The sequence below is a fragment of the Oncorhynchus gorbuscha genome, linkage group LG25, assembly GCF_021184085.1.
Source record: "Oncorhynchus gorbuscha isolate QuinsamMale2020 ecotype Even-year linkage group LG25, OgorEven_v1.0, whole genome shotgun sequence".
Classification (NCBI taxonomy): Eukaryota; Metazoa; Chordata; class Actinopteri; order Salmoniformes; family Salmonidae; genus Oncorhynchus; species Oncorhynchus gorbuscha.
Window position 1 is genome coordinate 35346175 of NC_060197.1, and position 13845 is coordinate 35360019.

Here is a 13845-nt window from a genome sequence, read left to right on the forward strand (position 1 = left end):
TCCCGCCTCTGTTCCTCACTCTGCATTCAAGGCGTAGATCATATCACAACCCTGTGGTTCTCATTGTGCATAGCTCATACATCAAGCACAGGAGGAACACGTGGGGGTGGCTGTGGTACAGTAAAACCTTATGGAACTCAAGTCAAACACCCCCCAGCCATTCAATGTTGTACTGTTTACTGCGCTGTAGGAGCTAGGAACACAAGTATTTCGCTACACCCGCACTAACATCTGCTAAATATGTGTAGGCGACCAATAACTTTTTATTTGATTTGTTTTGTTTCCCTGTATGGTTGGTTGAAGTGGGGGTTGGTAGAGGGAGGGAAGGAAGGAAAGGGGGTAGGGGGGGGTCCTCCTCTCCTTCTCTCCCATATGTTCTTTGGGTGTCAGTGACGCTGATATTGCCCGACTCTGATAGGCCGATGCTACAGTAGGTTTTATAGGGAATAGTGGTGTGTAGTGTGGAGAGGTACTGCTGTTTTGGGGAAATTTAAGTAAGCTCTTTGGAGCTACTTTTCATCTGTGGACCTATTGTTTATTGTATATGATATGGTGTAGTGCTTCCATACTCAACTGGAGGCCCGCGGTCTGGATCCGGACCCAGAACGGGGTCAATATGGACTGCCCCCCCCCCCCCCCCAAGAAAAAACACTTGGCCTGACTGCGATCCCGGTATCATATAAACACATAAGACATGGACAAATTTGTAGAATAGTAGGAAATTAGCTTTAAAATGGCAATAACAACAAAAATCTGTTCCCCATGCTCAGTGTGTAGAATGACCAGAAATTAGCTTTAAAACTGCAACATTTTCTCCCTGCCAACAAGAGGGGTGTGAACAGTTTGGGGTCCCATGGGTTGTGAGGTGGAGGTTTGTTACTGCACCAATAAATGACAATATCCATCCGGACCTTTGCCACCTAGGAAATTTGAGTTACCGGACCTTCTCAGATAGTACTCGAGTACCCCTGGACTCGTGTTTATGTTAAAAGCCAGGTGCTTGTGAGCATTGTTTGAATATCTGTTAGTGTTGCGTGACGGTTGGGAGACGATACTCAAATGGCCTCTGGTGGTTGGCGGTGACTAACGAGCGCGGCAACGGCTGAGGAACGCCAGCTTATCCTCCTCCCAAAGGTGCTGTAAGGTAACAACATCAATCAGAGGAACCACGTGGTTAGGCTAGGGTAGGCGCTACCTTATGGGGAGAATTCCTGACATGTTTCAGAGCTTATCCCCCACCCGTTGCGTGTGCTATGTGCATGCTTCTCCCAGGGCCAGGCAGGGCAGGACGAGGCAGAGACACACCATGTTCTCCCTAACCCAAGCCCTGTAAAAAGCCAGCCAGAATCAACCAGTCTTTGTGTGCAGGTCAGGATAACACTTTTACCTCGCATTTTTAACCTTGTCTTATTGCCTCTTTCCACCCCAGCTGAAGGCTTTTTACTCTATTATATATAATACCAGTCAAAAGTTTAAACACTCCTACTCACTCAAAGGTTTTTCTTTATTTTTACTATTTTATACGTTGTAGAATAATAGTGAAGACATCAAAACTATGATATAACACATATGGAATCATGTAGTAACCAAAATATATTTAAGAGTTTAGATTCTTCCAAGTAGTCACCCTTTGCCTTAATGACAGCTTTGCACACTCTTGGCATTCTCTCAACCAACTTCATAAGGTAGTCACCTAGAATGCATTTCAAATAACAGGTGTGCCTTGTTAAAAGTTAATTTGTGTAATTTATTTCCTTCTTAATACGTTTGAGCCAATCAGTTGTAGGGGGGTATACAGAAGATAGCCCATATTATGGCAAGAACAGCTCAAATAAGCAAAGAGAAATGACAGTCCATCATTACTTTAAGACATGAAGGTCAGTCAATGAGGAACATTTCAAGAACTTTGAAAGTTTCTTCAAGTGCAGTCGCAAAAACCATCAAGCGCTATGATGAAACTGGCTCTCATGAAGACCGCCACAGGAAAGAAATACCCAGAGTTACCTCTACTGCAGAGGATAAGTTCATTAGAGTTACCTGCCTCAGAAATTGCAGCCCAAATAAATGCTTCACAGAATTCAAGTAACAGATACATCTCAACATCAACTGTTCAGAGGAGACTGCGTGAATCAGGCCTTCATGGTCGAATTGCTGCAAAGAAACCACTACTAAAGGACACCAATAATAAGAAGAGATTTGCTTGGGCAAAGAAACACGAGCAATGGACATTAGACCGGTGGAAATCTGTCCTCTGTTCTAATGAGTCCAAATTTGAGATTTCTGGTTCCAACTGCCGTGTCTTTGTGAGACGCAGAGTAGGTGAACGGATGATCTCCGCATGTGTGGTTTCCACCGTGAAGTATGGAGGAGGAGGTGTTATGATGTGGGGGTGCTTTGCTGGTGACACTGTCTGTGATTTATTTAGAATTCTAGGCACACTTAACCAGCATGTCTGCAGCGATACGCCATGCCATCTGGTTTGCTCTTAGTGGGACTATCAAAAACCCTTGAATGAGTAGGTGTCCAAACGTTTGACCGGTACTGTATATCAGCGCACATCTGGCTTGGTCTGTCAGGACTGACACGTCCGCAGAAATATGAAAATAAAAATCTCAGACACAAACTAAGGACGCTGCAGAGCATTCATTATATAATCGCCATACTCTGTGTAGACTCCAGTTGATATTGTGTCTAGTTTGAGATGAAATCAGATCTATTAACAGCACCTTGCTTGTTTGTTTTTGGCCACCTGTGACATTCAGAGTACATTGGACATGTCCTCGTATTGCTTTCGCAACACTGGGTGGTTTTACATGACTTCCAATCAAGCTCATTTGAATTACTTCAATTGCTAGAAGAGTGCTGAACTTTAATGACCTTTTCTGGTATTTCATGATCTCAGGTTCGCAATTGAAGTATGGTTTTATATCTGTGTTACAGACGCACAGCAGTCAGGAAGTCCCAGTAACAATGAGCCAGGCAACAACCCTCCAGGTATGTACCTGAAATTGACTGTCACTGTCCTCCAACCTCTGTGCTGTCAATCATAGCTCTATAGTTCCCAGTCCCCTCTCTGTACTGTATATAGTATATCCTCACCTGGTAGAATGATTACTGTGGTATCTGTTTATAGCAGTGCTTTTTTTGTGTACGGTCCATAGCAGAAATATGTATCTTTGTATATAATCTATGCTCTCAGCTGGAACATTTCGTTGTAAGATAGTTTGGCAGATATGCAGATTACACCCATCTGAATGTACGTATGGTAGTATCTCATCTCATATGGTATCTCATAATGATGCTGTCAGCTACTTACAATACTAACTGCATCTAAGAGACAAAGATTGTGAAACATGGAGGCTAGACCACTTTATGTGCTCCTCTGTAGTACACTAGTGGAAGTCTGAGGCCATAGTTGTCTTCCTTGCCAAGAAGGGTTGGATAGCTGAGCTAAATTGGCTAGCCAGTCTGCTAGCTAGCCAAACAAAATGGCTGCCGCTCCAAATAATCTCCGGCAGCCTGCTGCTGCTCTCCTGGACTGACCTGGACTATGTCATCACGGGCCAGGAATGAAAATAGAGAGAGAATGTAATTAGGTCCATTCCTAAAGAGCAGGTTTTGCCTGCCCTGGGTGTGCGTTTCGCTGCCAAGTCAAACAACGTTGAGCAAACGTTGAGCCAATGACTCAGACACTGGGAGGGCCTCCCTAGATGCTTCCTCTACAGTGGCACAGTTCCCTTCCCTTCTCTGGGACGCCCGCTGGCATGTGTTGAGACATGAGGAGGAAGAAAGTGCATGTAGCTGCCAATCGAAATCTAGACTCACGCCTTCCCCCTTTGTAGTTGGCACACCCAATGGTCCTCCTCAGAACATCAAAGGATGAAATGTCAAAGTAATTCTGGGAGTCAGTGACATGTCTGTCTGGATAGCCTGGTCCCAGATCTACTTTGTGCTGTAGTGCCGACTCACTATGGTCATTGGCGTGACAAATGCAGTTGAAGTCGGAAGTTTACATACACCTTAGCCAAATACATTTAAACTCAGTTTCACAATTCCTGACATTTAATCCTAGTAAAAATTCCCTGTCTTAGGTCAGTTAGGAACACCACTTTATTTTAAGAATGTGAAATGTCAGAATAATAGTAGAGAGAATGATTTATTTCAGCTTTTATTTCTTTCTTCACATTCCCAGTGGGTCAGAAGTTTACATACACTCAATTAGAATTTGGTAGCATTGTCTTCAAATTGTTTAATTTGGGTCAAAAGTTGCAGGTAGCCTTCCACAAGCTTGGCCCATTCCTCCTGACAGAGCTGGTGTAACTGAGTCAGGTTTGTAGGCCTCCTTGCTCGCACACGTTTTTTCAGTTCTGCCCACAAATGTTCTATAGGATTGAGGTCAGGGCTTTGTGATGGCCACTCCAATACCTTAACATTGTTGTCCTTCAGCCATTTTGCCACAACTTTGGAAGTATGCTTGGGGTCATTGTCGATTTGGAAGACCCATTTGCAACTAAGCTTTAACTTCCTGACTGATGTCTTGAGGTGTTGCTTCAATATATCCACATCATTTTCTATCCTCATGATGCCCTCTATTTTGTGAAGTGCATCAGCTCCTCCTGCAGCAAAGCACCCCCACAACATGATGCTGCCACCCCTGTGCCTCACGGTTGGGATGGTCACTATGGCCAAACAGTTCTATTTTTGTTTCATCAGACCAGAGGACATTTCTCCAAAAAGTACGATCTTTGTCCCCATGTGCAATTGCAAACTGTAGTCTGGCTTTTTTATGGTGGTTTTGGAGCAGTGGTTTCTTCCTTGCTGAGCGGCCTTTCAGGTTATGTCGATATAGGACTTGTTTTACTGTGGATATAGATACCTTTGTACCTGTTTCCTCCAGATCTTCACAAGGTTGTTCTGGGATTGATTTGCACTTTTCACACCAAAGTATTTTAAGACAGAACGCATCTCCTTCCTGAGCGGTATGACTGCTGCGTGATCACAAGTTGTATATACTTGCGTACGATTGTTTGTACAGATGAACATGGTACCTTCAGTCATTTGTAAATTGCTCCCAAGGATGAACCAGACTTGTGAAGGTCTACCATTTTTTCCCCATGATGTCAAGCAAAGAGGCACAGAGTTTGATGGTAGGCTTTGAAATACATCTACAGATACACCTCCAATTGACTCGAATTATGTCAATTAGCCTATCAGAATCTTCTAAAGCCATGACATCATTTTCTGGAATTGTCCAAGCTGTTTAAAGGCACAGTCAACTAGTGTGTGTAAACTTTTGACACAGTGAATAATAAAATAAATAATCTGTCTGCAAACAATTGTTGGAAAAATGACTTGTGTCATGCACAAAGTAGATTTCCTAACCGACTTGCCAAAACTATAGTTTGTTAACAAGAAATTTGTGGAGTGGATGAAAAATGAGTTTTAATGACTCCAACTTAAGTGTATGTAAACTTCAACTGTATATAAACAGCACAAACTGATCTGGGACCAGGCTTGACCGATTGGCTCTGGGATTTTTTTCTTACATTCTGGCCCCCATACATATTGCACTTCAAAGCCTCCATGTTTCAGTATTTTCAGTATTGACAGTATTCAGTCTGGAGCTGTGTTAATATAATAAATATTATATACAGCATTTAGCTTTTTATCTGTGCGTACATTTTACGTATGGGTGGCCCCTGGGAATCAAACCTACAATCCTGGTGATGCAAACGCCATGCTCTACCAACTGAGCTACAGAGAACCACCAGGTGGTGGGTCGATGAAGGATGCTCTGTTTTATTACAGAGATATTTTGGTCGAGACTTTTTGCTTGTCGGTGTGCAGTAAGCAGGGAATCAAGTAATGATTTATTACTTTATCACCAGCTTAAATCCTTATGAATGTAACTTGCTGTAAGTTCCTAGAACACAAAGCATATGGTTTAATGTTTTGATTGATATATTGTATTGATATATTGTCTATCTTTGTTTTTGTTTCTGCAGTTTACTTGGAAGACAGCTTCATCAAATCAGGAGTCTTCAGTGTTTCGGAGCTGGTGCGGGTGTCCAGAAGTAAGTACAGTACATTCATCATTTTACGCATTGTCGATTCAAAAAGAGTGATCTTTACGGTACAAACGCGGGAAAAACAGTCGAGCAAGCATTAGAACACAGTATGTGTGTGTCTACAGTAGACAGGTGTGTGCGCGGGAGTGTGTGTTGGTATAGACTGCCCTTCTCAAAGATGATGACAGATGTTCTTTCAGATATCTCTCTCCACAGTTAGTTGAGGACAATGGTTCCCTCAGGCAGGATTTACCTGTACTGCTCAAGTGCTGTTGTGTCCTACACAGTGGTGGAAAAAGTAGCCAATTAGTCATACTTGAGAAAAATGAAAGATACCATAATAGAAAAGGACTCAAGTAAAAGTAAAAGTCACCCAGTAAAATTCTACTTGAGTAAAAGTTAAAAAATATTTGGTTGAAAATATACTTAAGTATCAAAAGTAAATGTAATTACTACATTATACTTAAGTTTCAAAAGTAAAGGTACATGTATAAATCATTTCAAATTCCTTATATTAAGCAAACCAGATTTTCTTGTTTTGAAAATGTATGGATAACCAGGGGCTCACTCCAATATTTAGGCATAATTTGCAAATGAAGCATGTGTGTTTAGTGAGTCCGCCAGATCAGAGGCAGTAGGGATGACCAGTGATGTTCTCTTGATAAGTGCCTGATTTGGAGCATTTTCCTGTCCTGCTAAGCAAGTAATGAGTACTTTTCGGTGTCAAGGAAAATGTATGGAGTACTAAGTACAATATTTTCTTAAGGAATGTAGTGAAGAAAAAGTAAAAGTAGTCAAAAATATAAATAGTCAAGTAAAGTGTACAGTAGATACCCCCAAAAACTACTTAAGTAGTACTTTAAAATATTTTTATTTAAGTACTTTACACCACTGGTCCTACAACATACGGATGTTGTGTCCTGTATTCTAACATATTTGATCTGTTGTTTTTCGGATTACGGTGCAGGCCTTTAAACCAATAAAAACTCAGTGAGTGCTGCGGTTCCACAGTTCTTAAATGCAAATTCAAATGAATGAAAGAAAAAAACAGTAACAGGTGTTCTAGCGTCATTGTTATTTTGTGCTGGGCATTGTTAAGATTCAGACGTCAGGGGTCATATTTGCTTCAACATAGTTAAATTACTTGATGTCAGAGTGAGTGGCATGACACACAGTACGTTGAGAGAGAGAGAGAGAGAGAGAGAGAGAGAAGAGAGAGAGAGAGTCTCGTTGGTAGGGAATTAAAACACAAATGCCCATGGGAGAGAGGAACGCGCCACAGCTTGGTTAGGGGTAGTCAATGCCAGGGCTGCTGCAGGTTGCCAGTTCCAAGACTGCAATGCTGGGGTTGCCAGTTCTGAGGCTGCAATGCTGGGGTTGCCAGTTCTGAGGCTGCAATGCTGGGGTTGCCAGTTCTGAGGCTGCAATGTTGGGGTTGCCAGTTCTGAGGCTGTGGTGAACCTCAGACCACAACAGAGGCCACCACACACTCCAGAGTCCCGTCGAGTCCAGACCATCCTAGCAACCCACACACTCACAGGGCTCCCTTCGCAAGTTTCAAGAGAGGAAGGAGTGTTTATAGAGTGCCCTGGTAAACAATCAGCTGTCCTCCCAGAAACAATATCCCTCCCCCACGGCCATCAACCACAGGGAGAAAAAAAAGTCTAATTTCACACAGTGATGGTGAGCTGTGGTACTCAAAGCATATCACACATACAACCACCATGAAAGTGAACATCAGTGCACTTATTGATATGTGCTCGACCAATTACAATACGTAGGAACTAATCAGATGCCTGGTGGGTGTGGCTTAGTTCACGAGTTTGCAGTGTGCTGGTGGAATGCGAAAGTGAAATGATGTTCAATCTTTCCATTAAATAACAGAAGAAGTATTGAACCTTTATTTAACATGTGACTGGGGATCATGTACACTGAGATCCTTTTCATGAAGTCGTTGACCAAGTTCAAGGTCACATCACATCAGAAGCCTATCAAAGCTTCAGCAGCCAACCAATCAGCATGCTAGTGACCAGGAAGTGTCCGACCTGTACCTCTCTGTTCCTCTCCTTCCTCTCTAGCGCCCATCACCCAGGGGGCAGGGGTGAACTTCTCCATGGCCGACATGCCTAGTCAGCCGTACTACCATGACCTGAACTCCAGTGTGGGCCTCCATCGCTCCCTCTCCTCCCCGCCTGGCAGGTCAGTCTACTGCAGGACTCTACCCTGCCCCCTCTCTCTTTCTCATGCATCACATGGGAACCTCTTGTCACACATTGACCGCTGAAATTTGAACGAGATGCAGGGGGGGATTGGGGGGAATGTAAAACTGATTAAAGTTTAGTGCCTCGGGGGATAAACGTATAGTCTTACTCTGTCATTTATATTATAGCGTTGCGTCCATATTTGGCTGTTTGTTCTAGTTCAATTCTGTTTACACTCACGCATCTGGATAATACATCATCAGTCAACATACGATACAGGTACTTTTGTTTTACAACATCACTGGCTGTGATAATGGATCAAAGAAAATATACATATGTTGTGACTCATAATTTTGCCTCCTCCTTCAGTAAACGGCCCAAGACCCTCAACATAGAGGAGAGTATGGAGACCAGTCCCACTGGCCCTGACTTTTATTCCTCACCTAGCTCCCCAGCTAGTGGCAGCAGGACCTGGCACGAGAGAGAAGGTGAGAGGGGAGGTGTGTGTGTATGTGTGTGTGACACTGTAGGAGGTTTACAGAAGCTGCACGGGGAACGTTTTCAATAGCAAGGTTATAGATTCCTAAATCGGAAAAACTGAATGTTCTCAAAACAGAACACTTCAAGATAATTGACTAATCTAGGCTGGGGGAACATAATCCCTAATCTACCAAAACTTCTGCATTGTAGGAATTAATAATCAAACATTATTACTGCAGCTAAGCAAACATCATTCCCTCAGAAATACAATACAATGAAATACAATACAATTCAATTCAATACAGATGACACATTATTCAATATCTGTCCTGACTCTTTGTGGAGCAGAAGCAGCCCCACCATAATCTGTGGTGGGTCATGTAGGCTACACACAACACAGTCTCAGTGTCACTCTTCAACTGTCAAGATGTTCCCAATGTTATCATTGCCCCTCGACTCCACAGCGAGCGGTTACAGTATGTGGATACAATTATATGGCACCTTGTTCCCTCGATGTGAGCCCATTCAACTTGGCTGTTGATGTAATGACACGTGATAACATGCTAGCCTCAGGTCAGACCGTAAACACCAAACCTTATGATTACATTGTCATAAAAGGCTACATGCTAAATATATGCAAATACTCTGTCAAAAACCAAGATCAATAGGGATGGATTGTTTTTCCCCCCGCTGTGATTTACAGTAAAACATTCAATGAGCTAAGCTTAAAGGGGAAATCAGCAGTTGCTACATCCATTTTTATGTTTAAATTCATGATATATACCCATTCATTCTCAAAGGATATAACTTATACAGTAGGTACCTCCTTAGCTTAATTCAACTGTCGTACCCCTTCAGAACCCAAAATATAAACTTGTTTTACTCATTTTAACTGCACATTTTAGATTGGCGTATTATTGTCCCCAGCACAAGGTGCATCTCTGTAATGATTATTCTGTTTAATCAGCTTCTTGATATACCAAACCTGCAGGTGGATGGATTATCTTGGCAAAGGAGAAATGCTCACTAATAGGGATGTAAACAAATTTGGGCAGAACATTTGAGAGAAATAATATTTTATTTCAGCTCATGAAACATGGGACCAACACTTTCCATGTTGGGGGGTAGGGGAGGGTTTGGCCGGTGGACTCATCGTGCTCTAGCGACTCCTTGTGACATGGCCGGGCGCCTGCAAGCTGATTCTGGTTGTCAGTCGAACAGTGTTTCCTCCGACACATTGGTGTGGCTGACATCTGGGTTAAGCGAGAAGTGTGTTTCGGAGGACGCATGACTCGAACTTCGCCTCTCTCGAGTCCATTGAGGAGTTGCAGAGATGAGCCAAGGGACCTAATTCAGGGAGAAAATGGGATTTAAAAAGTATGCTTGTGGCCAGACTACCCTGAACACACCTGTTCAGGGTTTGGCCTGGTTAGTACTGGGATGAGAGCCCGCCTGGGAATACCAGTTGCCGGAAGCTCAACATTTTAAAAAAAAGTGAGAATGAGAAAATGCTAATGGGAGTTGTAGCAATTGTGGCTGTGACCAGACTTTATTTATAAACTTGTTGTGTTGTTAGGCTGCGAGAGTGAAGGGGTGCTAGGGTGAACAGGTGTGTGTGTGCATATCCAGGAACATGTTTGTGTGTCAGAGGGGGAGAGAGAGAGAGAGAGAGAGAGAGAGAGAGAGAGAGAGAGAGAGAGAGAGAGAGAGAGAGAGAGAGAGAGGAGAGAGAGAGAGAGAGAGAGAGAGAGAGAGAGAGAGAGAGAGAGAGAGAGAGAGAGAGAGAGAGAGAGAGAGAGAGAGAGAGAGAGAGAGAGAGAGAGAGAGAGAGAGAGAATGAGAATGAGAATGATGGGCAGGCAGGTGCGGCGGTCTCCCGTTTGAAACCGACTCGGATAAGAAGCTAGGTCTCAGAGGAGCTGTCTGACTCAACAGGTGGCAAGCCCAGTTGGCGGGCCGTCCCACGCCTAGCCCTGATAACGCCACTATAGTGACAGGCAGCAAGCAGGAGAGAGAGGGAGGGAGAGAGAGAGAGAGAGAGAGAGAGAGAGAGAGAGAGAGAGAGAGAGAGAGAGAGAGAGAGAGAGAGAGAGAGAGAGAGAGAGAGAGAGAGAGAGAGAGAGTTTTGTTGTTCCACAATGAGAGAGAGCAGGAGAGAGAGGGAGGGAGAGAGAGAGAGAGAGAGAGAGAGAGAGAGAGAGAGAGAGGGGGAAAAGGTGTGTGTGTGATCCTCCAGGGAGGGGTGTACAGTATGTCTCATTACCTGGTCTCGTGGTGCAGGGCAGAGCCCATTGCCTTTTTAATTAAGCCCTCACTGTCCTGTATTTCCGGATTGTTCTCCCCCAACACACACACAGACACACTACCCTTAAGCCCTAGGGTTGGAAGGGAGAGGGACGCCTCTCGTCTCACTACACTACGACAGAGAAACGCATAGAGTACAGAAGGTTCCAACATCCAACGGAGTTGTTTTTTCCCCCCTCGCTTCTTTAAACAATCTTTCTATGGGATTTGATCTAGTTCTTTCCCTTCCTTCTCATGCTGTTTTCCCAGCTAACACATAACGTTCTGAGAAACATATGTTTCTTAGATCTTGGTGAGAGTGTGGTTGTCCTATGGTTATTTTGCATACAACCTTCCCGCAACTTTCTGGGAACAGCGTAGGATACCCAGCTAGCACATAACGTTCTGAGAACCATACGTTTCACAGGGATGCTGGCCCAGGGCTTCCCACAGTTGTGTCAAGTTGGCTGGATGTCCTTTGGGTGGACCATTCTTGATACACACAGGAAACTGTTGAGTGTGGAAAAAGCCAGCATCGTTGCAGTTCTTGAAACAAACTAGTGTGCCTGGCACCTACTACCATACCCTGTTCAAAGGCACTTAAATCTTTTGTCTTACCCCTTCACCCTCTGTATGACACACATATACAATCCATGTCTCAATTGTATCAAGGCTTAAAAATCCTTATTTAAGTGTGTTCAGGTGTGTTGGCCACCCCCACTAATTGGCCACACCAGATCTTAGTGAGTGCTTGTTTGAATAGACTAAAATTAGCAGCTTTGTATGAGTTAATAAAACATGGCATGCGGCCTCCATTCTGGTGGTGCAGTGGACTAATTCCATTGATAGAGAACAGAAGATCATAGGTTCGAATCATGATTCATGCCTAAGCAAATTCATTTCCAAGTGTCCTTGTAACGGCGTTCGTCTGTTGAAAGAAGAGAGTCGGACCGAAATGCAGCGTGTAGGTTACTCATGACTTTAATGAAAGAATCGCGGTACATGAAATAACTGAAATACGAAAACAACAAACGGAACGTGAAACTAATTACAGCCTATCTGGTGAATACTACACAAAGACAGGAACAAACACCCACGAAATACAAAGGGAAACTATGGCTCCCTAAATACGGTTCCCAATCAGAGACAACGAGGATCACCTGACTCTGATTGAGAATCGCCTCAGGCAGCCAAGCCTATACAACACCCCTAATTAGCCGCGATCCCAAATACTACAAACCCCAATACGAAAACAACATATAAACCCATGTCACACCCTGGCCTACCCAAACATATAACAAAAACACAAAATACAATGACCAAGGCATGACAGTCCTATCTGCGCTTGGAGTTAAAAACAGTTAACCTAAACTAAGCTAGCAGTGTGATTGAAAGTCTTACTGAAACATGTTCTCAGGACATTATTTAATCATTTATAATAATAATAGTTAATAACCTATAACTTCCATTCTCAGAACATTAGTAAAATCTCCTAGGAAAACTTTAGGGAACCATAGTAAAACGTTCTCAGAACTTCCCTGCAACCTAAAAATGTGTATTCCCAGAACAGGCTACGTTTCAGTTTTACCGGTCCGAAAACATATGGCTTTGTTCCCAGAACCAATGGGAAACCAAAAACGTACGTTCTCGCAACTTCCAAGTGTGCTAGCTGGTTTTTGTTTATACCTTACAGTATCGGGTTAACGCATGCTGATATGTTACGGCTAGGGAGAAGAGGAGAGGGCAGAAAATTCACCAGAGAACGATTACTCTGTAAAGAGGGAATCAAAAATGAAGTGGATTGATATTAAACCCATATGAGGCCGTCCAAAGTGCCAATTAGTCATTTCTTTTCCATGGCTAGCCTGACAAAACCCTTTTACACTGCAAGGAATAGGTGTAATTCCGTCATGCTTTTTGTCCTCTAAAGTAAACTCTCTGAAATGGCTTTTACTGTACAGTTGTGGAATTATGTACGCCTAGCCGTTCCCCTTACATTTTGATGACAAACAGCTGTTAGCACTGAAGAAGATATCAGTTCTACATATCGAATGCTCCGACTAAATCTGCAGTCTTTAGTTAATTCTGTCTCCTCGCACTAACCCGGTGGTGTATTTAACAGCTAGATACACATAGATTCATAGCCCTTTTGTCGGTCTGGGACACCCTGGCATGAGCACGCCCTAGCTTACTCTCTAATTTGTAGGAGTGGAACACGAGATAACACTAAAAGATTGAAATCATTTTGACATGTAAAAATGTGTTGTTCTAGGTGGATTCTATGATTTTATAATGGTCAGTTCCCAGACCAGAGCAATTTTTGTTTTTAAATTCCTTTCTTGCTCATTTTGAGGAGTTGCAACACAGTAACTGTTTACTACACACATCTGTTGATGTTGTTCTGAATCATAGGACTTTCTCCATAAATGTCCACCGTGTAATTATGTCAATTTAGGAAAGGTCAAGAAGATATTTTTGAGAATGTTACACCACATAAGAACAAGTCAAAACCATAGTAAAATAGCCTAAAAGGATTTTGACTTGTTAAAGAAAAGGAAAAAAAGACAAAATGCATCCATCTTGTCTGAGGTATAGCTCATGTTGATAAAAAAAGCTATAAGGACTTAAGCTGCTTCCTTTACACATTTCAGAGTGGGGAAATTCCCTGCATTTCTGAGGCCTTTGTCCCTCTCCTGGTTTGGGATGAGTCACCTTCCCCTCCTCAGGTGGATTCATCCCTGTTGTGGGAACAGAGAGGGACTAGAGCCCATGTGGGGAGGGAGGGAGGGAGAATCTATGCAGGTAATTAGAGA

The 13845-nt window shown here is 43.1% G+C and overlaps 1 protein-coding gene across 1 annotated transcript in view; it reads left to right on the plus strand.

The window, feature by feature from the left end:
* The window catches only part of LOC124014550 (nuclear factor 1 B-type-like), a 104419-nt gene that overhangs the window by 57043 nt on the left and 33531 nt on the right, over window positions 1–13845 (plus strand). Inside the window, 4 exon segments of the mRNA XM_046329680.1 lie at window positions 2941–2994; window positions 6006–6074; window positions 8147–8267; window positions 8639–8757. Of these exon segments, the coding sequence (XP_046185636.1) occupies window positions 2941–2994; window positions 6006–6074; window positions 8147–8267; window positions 8639–8757 (363 nt within the window).